At 62.5% G+C, this 18,033-nt stretch overlaps 2 protein-coding genes across 7 annotated transcripts; both read left to right on the plus strand.

The window, feature by feature from the left end:
• The first annotated feature begins 4 nt into the window (after nucleotides 1-4).
• LOC131510881 (cytochrome b-c1 complex subunit 10) lies at nucleotides 5-2,665 on the plus strand. Of its 3 annotated transcripts, none has more exons than XR_009261220.1 (4): nucleotides 5-141; nucleotides 1,541-1,693; nucleotides 2,148-2,179; nucleotides 2,421-2,665. XR_009261220.1 is itself a non-coding variant. In XM_058728538.1 (3 exons), exons 1-2 carry the CDS (start codon nucleotides 92-94, stop codon nucleotides 1,659-1,661), a joined length of 171 nt encoding a protein of 56 aa, XP_058584521.1. In that variant the 5' UTR covers nucleotides 5-91; the 3' UTR covers nucleotides 1,662-1,689; nucleotides 2,531-2,665. The 3 variants fall into 3 exon arrangements, 1 of the variants encoding a protein (XP_058584521.1); XR_009261221.1 differs by having other exon boundaries at nucleotides 1,541-1,689; nucleotides 2,145-2,179; XM_058728538.1 differs by lacking the exon at nucleotides 2,148-2,179 and having other exon boundaries at nucleotides 1,541-1,689; nucleotides 2,531-2,665.
• A 4,581-nt stretch (nucleotides 2,666-7,246) lies between these two features.
• On the plus strand, nucleotides 7,247-18,003 carry MBD3 (methyl-CpG binding domain protein 3). 4 transcript variants are annotated; one of them, XM_058728527.1, is made up of 6 exons: nucleotides 7,247-7,442; nucleotides 12,446-12,605; nucleotides 13,299-13,436; nucleotides 14,242-14,332; nucleotides 14,607-14,784; nucleotides 16,340-18,003. In XM_058728527.1, exons 1-6 carry the CDS (start codon nucleotides 7,429-7,431, stop codon nucleotides 16,536-16,538), a joined length of 780 nt encoding a protein of 259 aa, XP_058584510.1. In that variant the 5' UTR covers nucleotides 7,247-7,428; the 3' UTR covers nucleotides 16,539-18,003. The 4 variants fall into 4 exon arrangements, with proteins under 4 accessions (XP_058584510.1, XP_058584508.1, XP_058584509.1 ...); XM_058728525.1 differs by having other exon boundaries at nucleotides 7,394-7,538; XM_058728526.1 differs by lacking the exon at nucleotides 7,247-7,442 and adding an exon at nucleotides 11,570-11,890.
• The last annotated feature ends 30 nt before the right edge of the window (nucleotides 18,004-18,033 follow it).

The following is an 18,033-nucleotide window of genomic DNA, read 5'->3' on the forward strand; positions in this document are numbered from 1 at the left end:
CTTCCGGTGCGCCTGCGCGCTGCGGCGGCCGCGCTTGCGCAGGACGACGGGGAGGCAGCCGGGGTCACCCTGAGCTGCGCACCGCGCCGCGATGCTGAGCAGGTTCCTGGGCCCGCGCTACCGCGAGCTGGCCAGAAACTGGTGAGCATGTGCCCCCGGGCCCCGTCGTCTCCAACCGGGACCCCTTCTGGAGCCGGGTCCCAGATGGGACAGGCGCAGAGCGGCGGAGCGGCAGGCTCCTGACCTCCGCCTGGGCGCACACGGCCGCCGGGTCTCTGCAGCACCCCCGGGTCGGGCGCCCGCGGGCACACCAGGGACACGGGGCGGGTGGCGCACACCCTCCCTAGAGGGAAGGCTCCTGGGACATCACTAACCCTCCCGGCCGTGGGGCGGCGGCAGGAAAAGTTGAGCCCAGAGCCTGTGCCCACATCAGCAATAACCCGTGAGCCCGCCGAGGCGCCAGGTGGGGGGCGTGGGCCGCACTCGGGGTCGTCACTGGCGAGGTGGGGGGCCTTCCAGCCCTCATCCCCACCGTCCCAGGCGCGCGGCTGACCACGATCCGGCCAGGTGAGGACGGACCTGGAATAGCTACATAGCTAGTGGCTCTGCGGAGCGGGCAGCTTCAAACTACCAGCATGTATCCTGTCCCAGTCTGTGTGGGTCAAGGATGCGGGCACCCCTGGGCTGGAGCCACCACACAGTCTCAGGAGGCTGCAGTCTCGTCCAAAGACTCTGCTCGGGGGTCTTCCCAGGCTCGAGTGTGTGATTGCTGGAGGGGCGCCTTCAGTTCTCTGCCATGTGGGCTCCTCTGTAGGGCAGCTCAGGTGGCCGCTGGGTTCCCCAAAGAGAGCAGGAGCAAGCCAGAGCGCCTGTGCTGGAAGCTTGTGTTCATAAGGTCACCCCTGAGAGCCTCGCTCATTACAGACCAGACACTGGGTCCTGCCCAGGCGCTGAGGGGGGAGGTACACCAGGCATGAACATCAGGAGGGACTGTGGGAGCCACTGTGGACTCCCACAAATCACAGGACATAGTTAGGAGTGGGCATGGTGGGTCAGAGCTAGACTCAGCTCGGTGCCCTGGATCTGCACCATGTGGCCGAGTATCCTTGGGGTAGTGACCTGCTCTTCCTGTGCTGTGTGCTCCGCGTCTGTAAGACCAAGACCCTGATACTCACTTCAGTCCTATGGCCATCATGAGTCAACTGTAAACCTCATAGTTGGTGCCTGCATGCAGACATTAGCTATTGTGACGGGTGGTTATGAGCTTGGGGTTTTAAGTTTTTTTAAGCAAATCCCCCCCCCCCCAAAAAAAAAAAACCTTAAGAAGATCCCAGGGTAAAAGCAGATGGGAGTGAAGGCCACTCAGGCTCTTCTGCTGTGTGCCCACCCCGTGGAGCTGTCAGAGGGTCTGCACACACCGGGCAGGGCCTGGGGGGTGGTGGGCGCTGAATCAGTGGCAGCTGGGGACGGGGAGAGACCCAGAAATACAGCTGGGAGGGAGATTCCCGGGCAGGACCTGACCCCCGCTGTCCTCTGGCAGGATTCCCACAGCAGGCATGTGGGGCGCCGTGGGCACCGTGGGGCTGGTGTGGGCCACAGACTGGCGGCTCATTCTGGACTGGGTGCCCTACATCAACGGCAAGTTTAAGAAGGACGATTAGTGAGACTGACCCTCCTCGGATCCCTGTGGTGAGTTTTGGCAGCCGTCAGCAGGTGAACCCTGCGGTTCCCGCGTGGCAGAGGGGGCTTCCGTGGGGCTGCTTCTCCATACCCCCAGAGCTGGGGTGGCAGGTCCGGGAGGCTCACCTGCACCCTTGGCCCTGGAGAATCCTGAATCCTGCCCGAGGGTGGAGCTCTGGGCTGGGCCCTGCATGCACCTCCTGCCCGCCAACGCAGAACTGCCAACCAGCACCCCTGGGCGTGGGACTGGGGAAGGGGCAGTGCCCCCCGCACGGCCAGCCCGGGGGCTGACTGCGCATCCCACACCATGCCGCCCCGGTCGGCCCAGCCCCGGGCGTGATGGAGGGATACCCCATTTTACAAGCGGGGCAGGGGGGAGCTGACCCACAGCTGCTGGCCTGCCTGTGTGCCAGTCTGCAGTCCGCATGACAGGCTGCAGCGCCTCCTACGTCCCCATCTTCCAGAAGGGCCCTGGGCCTGCGGCAGCCAAGCGGCATCACCGGATTTGATTTTGTTCTTTTTTTTTTTTTTTTTTTTTTTAACGTTTATTTATTTTTGAGACAGAAAGAGACAAAGCATGAACGGGGGAGGGTCAGAGAGAGGGAGACACAGAATCCGAAACAGGCTCCAGGCTCTGAGCCGTCAGCCCAGAGCCCGACGCGGGGCTCGAACTCACGGACCGTGAGATCGTGACCTGAACTGAAGTCGGCCGCTTAACCGACTGAGCCACCCAGGCGCCCCCGGATTTGATTTTGGAGCCCGACAGTGGTGTCTGTCCCTCATCACCACTCAGCGCCTCCTTTCCTACAAGAGCAGGAGCCGGGGGCTCACCCTGCCGTCTCCCCTCCAGGTGTCTGCGGTGCTGCCCCCTCCCACGTGAGGTCCTGTGGTGCCTGGAACAGCCCAGCGTGACTCAGGACTCTGTTTCTGACAACAGCTTTCATGTTTGAATGCACACAGCATTAAACCGTGCTCTGAAACCCGCCCCCCACCCGACGTGGTCATGCTGGCGACTTGGTAACCTTCACTGCAGCCCTGGTGGCTTGAGTGACCGACCCCTGGGGTCCTTTCAGTTCCAAAATTTTGCAAATTAGAAATTTCTCAATGGCTGGCAGAAGTTGGTTACTTAAGATGCTTAATGGGTAATACCTGTAAAGCGTACCTATCGCTACCTTAAGAAATTTCCCCACAACTTGGTGTAAAACAGCAAACATCTATTACCCCTGGGTTTCTGTGGGCAAGAATTTAGGAGTAACTTAGTCGGGTGGTCCTGGCTCCGGATGGCTCAGGAGGAAGCAGTTAAGGCATCCGAGGCTGGACCGGGGCGGGAGGAGCTGCTCGCGTGGGTGCCCTCCTGTAGGGGCCTTGGGGGCCACTTTTCATCTCTGCAGGTGGACACCATGGGTCTTTAGTGACCTTTCCCCAGAAGTGTCTCCATCATCACCTCGTCCACACCTGTCAGAAGCACGAGCCCACATCCAATCCTCACTCCAAGGAGAACTTGGGAAGACTCTCAGACCTTGCAGACATGTTAACCCATCACATGAAGGTCACAAAAATGAGCAGGTACAGAAGGACCTGTGGCACACAGTCCGTTCTCTCCCTCCTGCCCAGTTCTGGAAAATTCTAGAAACAGTGTGCACATACGTGCACATTTGTGAACACAGCTGTTCTGTTAGTCTGCCCTTACAAAACACCAGACTGGGTGGCTCTAGCAACAGGATAAAAATGTTCTCCATTCTGGGGGCTGGAAGTTGAGATCCAGGTTCTGGCAGGGCTTGTTTCTAGGAAGTTCCTGCTTCCCGAGTTGCAGACTGCCAGCTGCCTACTTGCTATGTCCTCATGTGGCCTTTCCTCAGTGCACCTGTGCAGGGAGGGAGGGACAGCAAGTCTCTGAGGACGCAAACCCTATCTGGACGGGGCCTGACCCTTCTGACCTTGCTTTCCCCGCATCACACACCCTGGGGCCCGTCTCCAGCAGCCACACTCGGGACTAGAGCTTTAGCACAGAATCGACGTGGCGGAGGACACGTTCGGAACCGCTGCACGTTCCAACTCAAGTACTGGTGTTTGTGATCCCCTCTTCTGCACATCATTTTTTTAGCCAAGGCCCTTTTCCTGGGGCCCGTAGCACCGCAGACAATGTCTGCGGCTGTGAGATGGGTGCCTAGTACCAACACTTAACTGGTCTGTTAAATCCTGTCGATGCCGTCATAACAACACCTGTGTCACAATGTCACTGCACACGTATAAATAATGTCTGTCGCTTAAACACAAGTGAACAGCTCTGAGATAAGTGAGTTGCTAAGTTTTTCTGCTTCTGCTTTTTTAACAATTCCCAACTGACGCAGGGGCTGGATAGTCCACAGCCCCAGGCCTGTGCTGAGTCGGAGCATGACCTGAAGCAGAAAGAAACTTGTGCCCCTATTCCCACAATTTTGTGTGTTTTGTAATGTTTAATGGTTTTAATGAAAATTAGCTGAGTTTGCTTCCATGAAAGCCAGAGAAGTCGAATTCTAACTCAGACTCTGTTATAAATACAATATTTAAACAAATTACTGTGAGTTTTAATACAGCTTTTCAGGGACACCCAGGTGGTTCAGTCTGTTAAGCGTCTGGCTTTGGCTCAGGCTCATGAGTTTGAGCCCCACATCTGGCTCTCTGCTGTCAGCGATCCCCCGTCTCCCTCTTTCTGTCCCTCCCCTGCTTGCACAAGCTCACTCGCTCTCAAAAATAAGTATTTTTTTAAAATACAACTTTTTGGTATTTTTTAAAACTTGACTTAGAGAGCAAGCAGGGGAGGGACAGAGAGAAAATCCCAAGCTGGCCCCATGCTGTCACTACAGAGCCCTTTGCGGGGCTCAAACTCCCGAACCCCAAGATCATAACCTGAGCTGGAATCGGGTCGGCCGCTTGACCGGCTGAGCCCCCCAGGCACCCGTACAACTTTTCAGTGTTTTAATGCTTTCCCAACCACTTTAAGCCCTGAGGGGGGCGGAGTCACAACTCTTTCATTTTGTCTTGGGCTCCAAAATGGCTCAGCACAGCGCTATTCAATCCTTTATCTAAAAATTTGACGTTTTGGAGAAATAACAAAAATTTGACATCTTGGAGATGCCCGGCTGGCTCAGTTGGTAGAGCTTGTGACTCTTCATCTCAGGGTCATGAGTCTGAGCCCCACATTGGCTGTAGAGATCACTTATAAATAAATACAAGTTGGCATTTCGTGTGTCACGGGTTTTTGCATTCATCTTAACTGGTTACAGTAGTTACGGCAGACTTGAGGTCTTTGGCACAGCTTTCCATGCCACACCCCTGCTGAGTGCCAGGCAGGCCTCCTACCAGCTCAGGGACTGCGGGCTGGGAACATCCGTGCTGGCATCGATTGGGTGGTGTGAGGGATGCTGTTCAACGCTCCGTGGTGACCAGGACGGCCCCCCAGTCACCCAGCCCCAGTGTTCACAGTACTGAAGGGAGAGGCCTGCCTCCTCACATGTCAGCTGGTTTGGTTTCTGTTTCTTACCTTGTGTAGATGGGCAGGAGAGGGTGTCTGCTCGGGGCCTGCGCCAGCCAGCCAGCCCAGGAAAGGGAGCTCGTTTCCAAAGAGCAAAGTTCCAGCAAGCCAGGAGGGGAGCACCACTGCCCGTCCCCCTTCCTAGGGCTCCCAGCCTCTCCTCTCTGCTGGCACCCCCGTCATGTCCACCCTCCCTGTAAATTCCGTGCCTGCTCACAAAGGCCCTGGACCAGCCCTTCAGGGGGCAATCCCAGGGGCTTGGGCCCCACGATGTTCACAGGCCCCGTGTCTATGCTCTGGAGACAGCCTGGGCTTGAGGGGGTCAAATTCCCTGAGAAGCAAGCGAGGGCTGACAGGCTGGATGCCCGAGGAGAAGGGTGGAGGGGCGCTACCTAGGGAGCATTTTTGACTTTCTTTATTGTGGCGGTGTTTTGGTTTTTTTGTTCTGTTTATAAGTAGGCTCCACACCCAATGTAGGGCTAACTCAACCCTGAGATCAAGAGCCACATGCCCCACTGACTGAGCCAGCCGGGCAGCGCCCCTCAATGGTGGTTCTTAAGGTCAAATCTTATGACCCCACGGTACACATCCATCAATACTGTACTATCAAAACCCAGAAAATAACATTAGCAAGGATGTGGCAAAATAGGGAGCCTTCATGCATCACTGGCAGGAATGTGAAGTGGGGCAGGTGCCGTGGAAAGCAGTTGGACAGTTCTAAGAATAACCTAGAATTACAATGTAACCCAGCAATCCCACTTCTGGATATGCACCCCAAAACTAGAAACCAGGGCCTGGGAGCGGTACCAGGGGCCTCTGACACAAGAACGTTCATACCTTTTCCTTTATGTGCCTTCACGTGGGTTCACTGACTGCAATAACCACCCATACCTTTGTTTAACTAGTTCTTAAATAAAATCGTACAAGCGAGAAAAAGACCCGCAGTAGTTAACGAGTATTGCCCTCCACAAAGGCCAGGGTCCTGACGTCCTGGGTCCTGGCCTGAACTCTCCAGCCAGGAACCAGTGCCCAAACCAGCTTTGCACGGTGACCGCTCAGCGTGCCAGCCTGACCGCTTTGCCCTTTTACCTGTGAGACCGCAGAAGGAGGCGTAAGGAACTGTCAGAAGCTGCACTTAACCTCAAAACATGAAGTAAACGAGTTACTCCTGCCCTCCACGCGGTGGTCTGGGGCTGCCCGACGAGGACCTGGCTCCGACCCGAGCGTCATCACAGGGCTCCAGGGCAGTGAAGACCCCGACCCTCCGCCGTCCTCGGCCGAGCAGGCCCCACCCCCCGCCCTGCTCCTCTCTCACACAGGGACCGGACGCCAGGTCAGGCCCGTCGGGAGACTCAGCCTTCCCCCGGGACTGGTCACAGCCCTGTCCACTCGTTCAAGCGTCTTTCCTTCAACACCCGCCCTGGGCCAGCCACAGGAGGGGCTGAGAGGGGGAATCCACCGGGTCTCTCGCCGCGGCCAGGAAGGGCTTGGGGGGAGGGGTCAAAAGTGGAGGCGAGAGATTCCGTAGGAAGGTCCCAGACCCGGGGACGGAAGGCCTCCGTACTAAAGGTGGAGCCGGGAGAGGGGGGCTGACTCCTCGATTCGGAGGCGTTAGAAAGGCGGTGGGAGCGATTTGAGGCGTGGAGGGCGGCGGCCACCGACGGTGCCCGGAGGCTGGGAGACCAGGGGGACGGTGGGACGGATGGAGGGCCGACACTGGAGCGGGTAACCCGGGATTCGAGCGGGGACCTGGGGGCACGGGACGTGAGGCAGAACCCAGGACGGGACAGCGCGCGGGCGCGGGGCGGTCCGGCAGCCGGCCGGTCGTGGGGCCGAGGGCGCAGGCGCGGGGCGGGGCGGGGCGGGCGGACCGCGCGCCGCCGCCGGCCCCACCCCTGGCCGCGCGCTGATTGGGGCCGCCGCCGTGGGGCGGGGCCGGCGGCCGCGGGGTGGGACCCGCGCGGCGCCTGCGCAGCACGGGGCCCCGCGCGGGCGGGTGGGCGGAGCGGGCCCCCCGAGCGGGGGCTGGCGAGCGCGGGGAGGGGGCCGAGAGGGCGGCAAAGCCGGCGCGTGCCCGGCTGGGGGCGGAGGGCGGGGGCCCGCGGGCCGGAACAGCCGCGGCAAGTGGCGGCGGCGGCGGCAGCGGAGGCAGCTGAGGCGGCGGCGGCGAGCGGGGGTCCGGGCGGCGGCGGCGGCGGCGGCGGCGGCGGCGGCGGGCCGAGGAGCCGGGCGCGATGGAGCGGAAGAGGTGGGAGTGCCCGGCGCTCCCGCAGGGCTGGGAGAGGGAAGAAGTGCCCAGAAGGTCGGGGCTGTCGGCCGGCCACAGGGATGTCTTTTACTATAGGTGAATGAACGTGCCGGCCGGGCAGGGCCCCAACGGGCGCCTCCCAGCGGCCTCTGCGGCGGCCTGGGCGCCTCGACCCGGGCTGCGGCCTGGGCCCGCGCGTGCGTCGTGCGTGCGTGCGTGCGTGCCGGCGCGCGGCGGCCCCAGTCCAGTGCGCGTGCGTGCCCCCCCTTCCCGCGGCCGCGTGGAGCGCGGGTCGGCGCCGGGCGGGCGGTGGCCTTTGTTCCCGCGGCCGCAGCAGGCCCGCTGGCGGGGCGAGGGGCGCCCGGCGCGGGCCAGACGCTGCTGGGAGGCGGGGGTGGGGGCTGGGCTCTCCCTCGGATCGGCGGGGCGCGCGCAGCCCGAGGCGGGGACGCTCTGGGGGGCCGGGGCCCTTCCCGGGGTGGCGGGGGCCCTCCCCGGGGCCGCGTGTTTGAAAGGGCCGCCCCTCCGCCATCCACGGGCCCCCTCCGAGACCGCCGCTCCCGTGAGTCGTGGCCCCTCCAGTCTCAAAGACAGGAGGCGCGAGACTTCGTGAGCACCCCTCCCCCAGATTGCAAGGAGGGGCTGCCGTTGGCCGGGGAGAGATGGCGAGGAAGGTTCTCGGCGGAATAAAGAATTAGTGGGCGGCTGGCAGCCCAGCCCCAGACAGTTGGCCACCTGCTGTTTTCCTTCTCCCTCGTTTTTTCTCTCCGATTGGTGGAAGATGCTTTTGTTTCTGAGCCAGCTTTGATGGCTGTCTCCCCCTGGCTTCAGGATCCTGGGTGGGCACGTTCAGGTCTCTAACAAAGTAAAGAGGGACACCCGCCACGTGTCGAAGGCGGGCCGGTGCTGGGGGTCGTGCCACTGGTCAAGGGCCCAGAAACTGCCCGGGTGATGCCTAGAGGGGCGGGAGTGCTGTGCTGTCCACCCTGCACTTGAGTCCCTCGTGGGCCTTTGCCAGCCCCGTTTGGGAAGGAGTGAGGGAAGTGAGCAGGGAAGGAATGGCAGCTCGTCCAGTACCCACTCAGGTTCTGGGTTCCAAAAAGAGCAGGGACCCTGTGACTTCCAGCGTTGACCTCGTGGAGCCACAAGCAGCGTCTCTTGGGGACATGTCCACTGCTGCGGTCTGCGACGTCACTCTCTTTCTGACTGTTTAGAAAGCCTGAATCTTTGCGGTTCTGTCCTGCTGGGTTAGTGAGGAGGTCTCAGTTTGGGAACCACCTGCTTGGTTTAATTCCAAGCATGCTTGTGTGTCGGCTTTTCTTTTTAGGTGTAAAGGCCGAAGAAGCGGGTCTCTCTAGCTCTAGTCCTTTGTTAATTTAACAGACACCCTCTGCAGCACCTGCTGGGTCCTGGCCATTCAGTCAGATGGGAGTGAGACCTTCTTCCCCTGGGTGACAGCATCAGCTGGCACCCTGTTACTCCCGTAGTTACAGGTGGTGGCCTACACTGAGAAGTCCAGGGGTCTGTGAGGACCAGTAATGGGGTGCTGGGTTGAGGCTGGGGCAGCTCAGCGAGGGCCTCCCTGAAGAGGTGACACGGAGCTGAGCACTGACAGTGGAGCTGGGAGGAGCTCTCCAGGCAGAGGGCATCCTGTGCAGAGGACCTGGGAGGCTGAGCCGAGGTCAGCATGGCCGGAAACTTGAGAATAACATTGCTCTGCCTCTGTCCCCACCTGTGTGTGGGCCTCTTTGGGCCTCGGCCAAATGGGACCTTACTCTGAGGCCCTAGACCTGAGCTTGGGGTTCTGGCAGTGGGGAAAAGCTCCAAACGGGCCGGACAGATAACCCAGAGGCGGGCCTGAGGGGAGGAAGAAGGCGTAGGGTCCAACGCCATCCCCAAGTCATTGGTCTGGATGACCCACCAGGCAGGTGGGTGTCACCTTCCCTCCCGATGGGTAGGAGGTTTGTGGGGGGATGTGATCGGGAACCCGTGATGTTTTGTGGAACATGTGTCTGTGGCCTCTTCACCTGTTGGGGCTCCCGCTCAACCAGGCAACCAGGCAAGAGCACGGATGGACTTTTCGAATTCTCTTAATGCAGAGGGAAGGCAGAACATAAGGGCTTTGAGTCAGGCCTGGATTGGGATCCAAGCCTTGTCCCTAGGAACCGGCGGGTCTTGATTTCCTTGTCCAGAGAGTGGAGGAAGCGAGTGCGTGCTTTGCCAGATTGTCACACAGGAGAGGCGGGGTGACCTCACACCACTCCCATCGTTGTAGCTCGAAGACCGGGCTCTGCTGAGATTGGGGGGTAGGCGGCGGGAGCATCAGGCCGCAGCCGCGTCTCCTCTGTATCGTGAAAATAAGCTCACCGCGTGACAGTTTTGCCCAGGCAGGAAACTGAGGGTTTGTGGGATGTTAGTACCCTGTCCTCAGGGCTCATTCTTTGGAGGAGTGTAGAGTAGAGAGGAATCCACCAGAAGATCTCATTGCTCAGGAAGAGCAGAAGGTGCTTAGCACATCGCCTCCCCCCCCCCCCCCCCCCCACTTCCTTGGGCAGCAGGGTGAGGTTGGCTGTAAGCAGGTGTACTTTGCTGTCAGGGCCTCACGGGTGTCAGTGCCCACTCTCTGGTCCAGGCGACCCTCACAGCAGCCCTTTCTACAGACGAGAAGGGGGGCTGCCTTTTGGGCCTGCGTCCATCTCCTCTGGCCTGAGGCTCTGGGCTCGGTGCTGGCTGGTGTCCCCACAGCCAGCCACGTGACAGGGGCCAGCCCGCAGCCCTCCGTCCCCACTCCGTCCCCATGCTTGTAGCCCCTGGTCTGTGCTCTTTTATTCCTATGTGTGCAGTTTTGTTAAATCCAGGGTTGTTAGGGGTGTGTGTGTGTGTGTTTTTCTCAATAAAATATCAGGGACGTCTTGCTCTGTTAATACAGATATCTAGAACCTTTGTTAAAAGTTGGGACATAATCCACATTCTCTCTGATCCATCCTTTAAAAGTGTCCTATTCGGTGGTTTTCAGTACATTCACAAAGTTGTGCAGCCATCACCACTACATAGTTCTAGAACATTCCATTACCCAAAATGAGGCCTATGCCTGTTAGCTTTGCCCCCCCCCCCCCCATGCCTCCCCCAGCCTCTGGGATCTACTAACACTTTTTGTCTGTTCTTTTGTTTTTTCTTAAACACCTTTTTTGAGATTAGGATCTACACCTCATAGATCACCCATTTAAAATGCGCGGCTGAATAGTTTTCACACACGGGTACGGCGACCTGCACAGTCGGTTTTAGAGCATTGTCCAAGAGAGCCCCAGACCCCCCAGCCACCAGTGCCCAATGGCGCCACTTCTAAGCAGCCACTTCTCTGTGCCCTGTGTCTAGTTCCTGTTCTTGTGTAGCAAGCACAGGTGACTGGAGGCCCAGAGATGCTGGCGAGTGTTTCGCGGGGTCCCCTCCTCCCTCTGTGCGGCTGTATTTGACCCAGGTTCCTTCCCACGGCCCTGGGCACCATAGGCTCTGGTCGCATCCACCAGCACAGCGTCCTAGAAAAGAAAACCTTCCCGGAGAGTCCCCAGCAGCCTTGGGACCCCGGGCCGCCAGGAGCTCTCCGTGCTGGGCGCCTGGGCCTGGCACACGTGGCCAGGCCCAGGGGAACAGCACGGTCTGCAGCCTCAGCCCTGCCTGTGCGGAGCTCCTGGCGGGGGTTCCCAGAGCGCAGCTGGCCACACGCGGGGGTCCTGGCGTCGTAGGAGGGGCTTCCTTCTGGCCGTACCAGGTCCCACGACCCTCCATTGTCCCTAGCAGAGTGGCGGGGGCGGGGAGCAGACAGGCAGTTGCTTGAATTAGGGGCTCATCCCAGAGCCTCTTCAGGGGAGATGAACAAAATAAACCGTCACCGATCTCAGACTGATGAGCCGTAACGGAGAGTGACTGCTCATCGCATTGGCAGCAATGACGTGCTTGGAAAGGCACCAGGCCTGCTGGGTACCACACGAGTGCTGCTTCTGGCAGCCTGAGGGAGAGGCGAGCCGCAGACCGCACAGCTTACCTGCTTAAAGTGTGCAAGCCGATAGATTGTGGTATATCACAGTCATGCGGCCATCACCACGGCCAACTTTAAAAGGTTCCATTGCCCCCAAGAGGAGCCCTGGCCCTCACGAGCCCCCTTCCCGCCCGTGGATGAGCCCGTTCTGGACGCTTCACGCACGCGGGCTCACATCCCGCGTGGCCTCTTGTGTCTGGTTCCCTCCCTGAGCGTCGTGCGTTCGGGGCACCGGGTGTGGGCGCCTCGCTCCTGCCGGCGGCCGAGGGACGTTACTGTGCACACTGGACACATGATGTCTGTTCATCGACGGAGAGTTGGGCTATTTTCCCTTCATGCCTGCTACGAACCCCGCTGCTCCGAACACCTCCGGGTGGCGGTTTTGGGTGGACGTGTATTTGCCCGGCCTGAGGTAGATGTTGAGCGTGGGGCTGCCGTCCGGTCGTTGGAGGAGCCGCCTGACTTGTCCACAGTGGCCACGCCAGTCGGCGATCCCAGCTGTCGTCCCTAACGCCTCCGGGCCCCATGTGGGTCCTTTGTAGCTCCTTGGCACTGCAGCCCTGTGCTCCGTGTCCGTAGCTTCCCAGACAGGCAGGTGGCCCCCGGTCCGTCCACAAAGTGAGCAAGGGCGCAGAGCTTCACGGCCGGGGCTTCGTGGCACCTGGTCTTCTGGTTTCCTGACGGGTCCCACCCCCAGGACACCCCAGTCCCCGATGTGGTACCCACAAGAAGGAGACTGTTAGAGCACCCGCTATCCCGGGTTCTTTTCTCCAGAACATGGCCTAATTCTGCTTCCGGGAGTTCTGGAACGGCAGCCGGGCTCCCAGGGCTGGGCCCCGGCCTTGTCCCGTCGGTGCGTTCCTCCCGCGGTGCCGGCGTCTGCCGGGGGCCCTGGCCGAGAGGCGGCGCTGGGGGCAGGGGTCGGCCCAGCGCGCCTGCCCGCCGCTGACCCCCTCTCTGCCCGCAGCCCCAGTGGGAAGAAGTTCCGGAGCAAGCCGCAGCTGGCCCGCTACCTGGGCGGCTCCATGGACCTGAGCACCTTTGACTTCCGGACAGGCAAGCTGCTGCTGAACAAGGCGAGCCGGAGCCGGCAGAGGGTCCGCTACGACTCCTCCAGCCAGGTCAAGGTGAGCGCCCGGCCTCGGGCTCGCCATTCAGAGCCACTGTTGGGGGCACCTGGCTGGCTCAGTCGGTGGAGCGTGGGAGTCCAGGTCTCAGGGTCATGAGTCTGAGCCCCCCGTTGGGCTTAGGGTTTACTGAAGAGCCTAATTTAAGAAACGACGTTAAAGAAATCAACGCTTTTGGTGGGGAGAGAGCGGTTTCCACTCGTCCTGAATCGCGCTAAAGTCCTATCTGTTGAGGGAAATTTGGAAGCCACGGAAAAGGAGAAAGAAGGGAAGGTGTCGTCTGCACTCTGTCCCTGGGAGAGGCCACGGGCCCGCTGCCCCTGGCTATCTCTGGCATGTCTGTCACAGTCTGTCGCCCAGCAGCGGGACCAGAAAGCAGCACATGTTCGGCCGGCGCCCGGTGACACTGTGTGTCCTCCAGTCTCCGATAGATGCCTGGTCGGGGCGGGGGCGGGGGGGGGGGGGCGAATGAGCTGCGGTCCTGGCTACAGGACAGTGCCAGCCAGGGTGCCCTCTGGGCCACGCCCCACGGACAGGACAGGTGCACGGCCGGTAGGCAGGGTCTGGGCCAGATCTGTGGACGCCACGGGGTATGCTGGTGACCGAGAGACACGGGCTCTGCTCCCCGAGGCCCCCGGACGAGCCCTCGCTGAGGCCCCCGGGGCTGCGGTGTCAGCTTGTGTGTCTCTGCAGGGCAAGCCCGACCTCAACACAGCCCTCCCCGTCAGGCAGACGGCTTCCATTTTCAAGCAGCCGGTGACCAAGATCACCAACCACCCCAGCAACAAAGTGAAGAGTGACCCCCAGAAGGCCGTGGAGCAGCCTCGACAGGTGAGCCCACGGGCCCGGCCTCCTGCCCCCACACTTCCCGGGCCACCCTGTGGCAGCCTAGCTTGCGTCCTGTGGGGGCACACGTGCCGCCTTATAACCTGCTTTCTAAAAACCATGATCACCTGTGCTTTTGTGCGTGTTTACAAACACCCGTACGTAGCTGACGTGCAGCCTGGGCGGGAGCAGGAGGCTGTGGGAGCCGCTCACGGGGCCCCCCGTCTTCACCGCCCTCGGTGGCATTTGGATTGTAGCCAACTAAGTAACCACTCAGAGACCTGTCCTCTGCCTCCTGCTTTGGAGCACGCCTCTCAGTGCACTGTCCCCAGAGTCCCCGGTGCCGTCTGTGGGCGCAAGCTCCACACACCTTCAGGGGCTGCTGGGTCCGTCCCCTGCCTGTCGATGGTGCCCGGTCTTGGTGGGTTGACCGGGTCCATCCCCCTGCGCCCAGGGCCTCTGATGGGCCTCACAGCTCAGCTCTGGGTGGACGTTGCACTTCTGAACGTCAGTGTGAGAGGGGCATTGCCCCGCTGGGGTTGGGCCATCTTTTGGGAACCATAGACTGCCAATGCCGACGGCAAGTCTTGCTTCCCGGGTTGGGGCTTCTCCGGCCCCGGGAGGACCAGGCAGAGGCCAGCAGCACCCTCGTTCCCAAGCGAGGCACTCTGGCAGGTGTGGGGGTCAGAGGTCACGCCGGGACTGCCACCCTCCACGAGGATGCGCCCCAGCTCTCCCCCGGGTCACAGCTGCCTGTTGTGGGGGCACAGCTGGCCGTCCGCCGGCCTCACGTCTGTTTGTCCGGTGGCAGCTCTTCTGGGAGAAGAAGCTGAGTGGCCTGAACGCCTTCGACATCGCCGAGGAGCTTGTGAAAACCATGGACCTCCCCAAAGGCCTGCAGGGTAATCCCAAGAGAGGGGTGGGGCTGGGCAGGGTGGGGGGGTGGAGGGGTGGGACGAGGGTTGTCCTGCGGGGCGGTCCCTAAGAGGCCCGGATGTGTGTGATTTTGCTCGCGCGTCGTCAAAACACAAGCACGTCGTAACCACGAGTCACAGCCTCTGCTGCTGTCACGAGAGGGATCATGTGCCTGTGATGGGAGACTCGGGAGCGAAACCAGAGGCTGAGGGAGAGCGGCCTCGGGTGCCCGGTGCTGAGCGCCCTCCTGCCCCCTGGTAGGCGTGGGACCCGGCTGCACGGACGAGACCCTGCTATCGGCCATCGCCAGCGCCCTGCACACCAGCACCATGCCCATCACTGGGCAGCTCTCGGCCGCCGTGGAGAAGAACCCCGGGGTGTGGCTGAACACGGCCCAGCCTCTCTGCAAGGCCTTCATGGTGACCGACGAGGACATCAGGTACCGGCCTGTGCGCGCCCCCGTCCGGTTCCTGCCTGTGGCCGGCGTGGCCCCCATGTGTGAGAGCTCTGGTCTCCCCACGGCCCCGCTGTTCCGCCGGCGCTCTTTGGGGGTCGAAGTGGATGTGGTCACCGCGAGGGCGCGGGTGTGGAAAGCACCCACGGGAGCTTTTCCGCGAGTCTTCAATCGAGGGCAGACCAGAGGCGGCCTGCGGAAGGAACGGGAAGCATCCTTGCCGTTTGGGAATGTTCTTGGGAAGAGAAAGTGGCTCTTCCCCCGGGTGGACACGCTCACAGTGTGGCCTGCCCGTCTCGGGCACGTGAGGCCTTCGGGGTGCCTGCCGGGGTGGGGGGGGGTGGGGCGCAGAGAGTGCCGTGAGCCCCAGACACGTCCCGGGGCCTGGGATGTTGGCTGGACCGGGGGCTGGGGCGCCTCGGGAGGGTTTCCCAGCCGAGCTGGTGTCCAGGTGCAGGCGGGCTCGTGGCGGGAGGCATCCGTCTGCTGGAACCATCTGGGCAGGCGTCCCGGCGAGATGTTTGAGCCGGCAGCGTGGAACGTGTGTCCTCTCGAACCGAGGTGTGAACACACAGCCGAGGTCAGAGCAGGTAGGGGCTCTCTGTGGGCCCCACACAGAGAAGGGGCCGGAACCGCGGCGGAGCGGCCTGTGGGCGGGCGCCCTGCCGCAGGACCGAGCCGAGCCCCAGGCCCCGCGGGGTGACGCTGGGGAATAGCCCGCGGCCCCGCAGAGGAGTGCGCTGCCAGGGAGTTGGAGTTAGAAGGGAGGAACGCGACCGTCCGGAAAGGCTGGATGGGTGTTTACGGCTGAGCAGAACTTCTAGACCTGGGAGAAGCTCAGTCCCGAGGGAGGGTCAGGCAGTGGACTCGGTCGTGTCTGGAGAGGGGACGAGCGGCCGGCAGCGTGGTGCGGCATGGGCCGGGGCCAGCGTCTGCCAGGCCCGGGGACGGACGCGTGCCGGGTCACATTCGGGCGAGGGAGGGGAGGCGGGCCTTCTCACAGTCTGGGCTGACGGCTTTCTAGGCTGTGGTAGCAGAAGCCGAAAGACCGAGAACGCCGTTCTCCACCTAGAACTGTGCACCTGCAAAACTCCCATCAGCCACGGGGCGAGTGACACTCTGGCCGGGTGCGGTGACCCGACACCGTTGTCTGCTTTTTCTTTGCAAACCCCACTCAAGCGACGGTTCGGGGACTCCGTGCGCCCGTGCGCCGGACCCCAGGGGGAAGCAGACAGGCGGTGACCCATTGGCGGGGCCTGCTGGGAGGGGCAGAGGCAGATGGGGGCGGGGGGAGGGGCGGGGGGACGCGTCTGGGGACTTGAGCCCCCAGCCCCGGGGTCGCCCAGGCGGAGATGGACCGTAGGACACGGAAGCTGAGCCGGAGGGCGGCTCGCTCTGCGAAGGTCGCCGCCAGGATGCGGGACAGAGGGCCCCGGAGGTGACCTGCCCACGTACGCCTGCCCGCGCTCTCCTCCTGGCCTCGCGCCGTCTTCCCGGAGGCGGGGACGTGCCGCAGCCAGCGCAGCCCCTGTGTCCCCAGGAAGCAGGAAGAGCTGGTACAGCAGGTGCGCAAGCGGCTGGAGGAGGCGCTGATGGCCGACATGTTGGCGCACGTGGAGGAGCTGGCCCGGGACGGCGAGGCCCCGCTGGACAAGACGGGCGCCGACGAGGACGAGGACGAGGACGATGAGGACGACGAGGAGGAGCCCGACCAGGACCAGGAAACGGAGCACGTGTAGAGCAGGTCGCTGGCCAGGCGGGTCCCGGTCCACAGCTCGCGTGCGGGCAGGGCCCGCAGGGGTGAGGGACGTGCCCCACGCAGGGCGGCGGCCGTGCCGGCGTCCCCGGAGGGCAGCTCCCCGCCAGGGCGCCGATGGCGCCCTCTCCCTGTCCTTGCGGAGGCCCTGCCCGTGGGGAGCCGCCTGCCGACCCGCCGTCTCCACGCTTGGACCGGGCTCTGTGGCCGGGCCCGGCCCGGGAGGAAGGGGGCCCCTCCTAGGTCTTCCCAGGCGTGTCCCCTCCCCGGGGTCCCCGGGGGCACGGCTGGAGGACCGCCCCTGCCCGGCGGGCTGCCGCGCTTGCTCCTCTCCAGAGGACGTGAGACCCGAAGTGCCAGCCGCTCCCGGGCCCTGCCCGCGGGAGGCCCCCGCTTGGAGCCGTCGCTGTCATTCCACGGTGGACTCGGGGCCGGCCTCGTCCCCACAGCTGCCTCACACAGGACAGCTGCCCCCAGGCGGCCTGCGAGGGTGCTCGAGGGGCCAGAGAAACGTTTTTTGGAACGGTCTTGGTCCCCGATCCCTGCACGAGGGATGATGGTCCAGGGCCAGCACACCGGCCTTTCCGGAAAGGGGTGCGGGATGGCTCCCCAGCCATGATGGCCCGGAGTTCATCTGGAGGCAGTGGGGCCACCCAGACATTTTCCTTCAGTAAACCCGGGACACGGATGAGGCGGGACGTCCGCGTAACGGCTCGAGCCTTGTGTTGGCCGCACGTGGACGTGAACTGTGGACACCTGCCCTGCCGGAGGCTCAGCCACCGCAGAAAGAAACTGCTCACGGCCAACTGCCTCCCTGTCTCCTCCCTCCCCCGTGCAGCAGGGACAGTGACTCCCGGCTCTCAGGGCCAAAGCTCTCCCGAGTTCCCATCCTGGGGCGTGTTTTCCCGCCCAGCATCCCTGAGCGCCCGGTGCCCCGAGCAGCAGCCTCCGGGGAGCCCTGGACACAGGGCGTCAGAATTGTGGTCCTTAATCCCCGTCCCCTCCAACCCTGAGTGCCTTGGGTGAGGGGAGCCACCCTGGCCCTGCCCGGCCCTGCCCCACAGCCTGAGACTGTTGGGAAGGCCCCGGGTCGCTGCCCCGTGCGGCTGTCACCCTGGCTGATGCAGGGGGTGGGGGAGGTGGGAGCCACCTGCGCCTCCGAGGATGTCAGACCGGCAGCATCTCTCAAGCCCAGTCAAAGCACAAACCCTCGAGACCCACCCACGGGGTGCCCCGCATGGGCTGTGGTGCCGATGCCGGCCAGGGTGGGGGTGGGTGAGGGGAAGGCCCCTCCGCGAGGCCACAAGCCATCCTGCCCTTCCCGGGGGGCCACGGCCACTGAGAGGGAGCTACGTCCGGGGCTGGCCCCTGTGCGGGCCTGAGTGCGGGGGCCCGGGAGGCACCCTGTCGGTGGGCAACCGTTGAATAAAGCCATCTCGGTGAGTGTGGTTTGCAGCCTTGGTTTAATTCTGAATACC

The sequence above is a fragment of the Neofelis nebulosa genome, chromosome 4 (genome assembly GCF_028018385.1).
Source record: "Neofelis nebulosa isolate mNeoNeb1 chromosome 4, mNeoNeb1.pri, whole genome shotgun sequence".
Taxonomy (NCBI): domain Eukaryota; kingdom Metazoa; phylum Chordata; class Mammalia; order Carnivora; family Felidae; genus Neofelis; species Neofelis nebulosa.

Excerpts from the sequence above, each read along its gene's own strand:
- MBD3 (XM_058728525.1), top strand. The coding sequence starts at position 7,429 with ATGGAGCGGAAGAGGTGGGAGTGCCCGGCGCTCCCGCAGGGCTGGGAG. Across the intron at positions 7,539-12,445 it reads AGGGATGTCTTTTACTATAG|CCCCAGTGGGAAGAAGTTCC; the intron begins GTGAATGAACGT and ends CTCTGCCCGCAG. Across the intron at positions 14,785-16,339 it reads GTGACCGACGAGGACATCAG|GAAGCAGGAAGAGCTGGTAC; the intron begins GTACCGGCCTGT and ends CTGTGTCCCCAG.
- LOC131510881 (XM_058728538.1), top strand. The coding sequence starts at position 92 with ATGCTGAGCAGGTTCCTGGGCCCGCGCTACCGCGAGCTGGCCAGAAAC. Across the intron at positions 142-1,540 it reads CGCGAGCTGGCCAGAAACTG|GATTCCCACAGCAGGCATGT; the intron begins GTGAGCATGTGC and ends GTCCTCTGGCAG.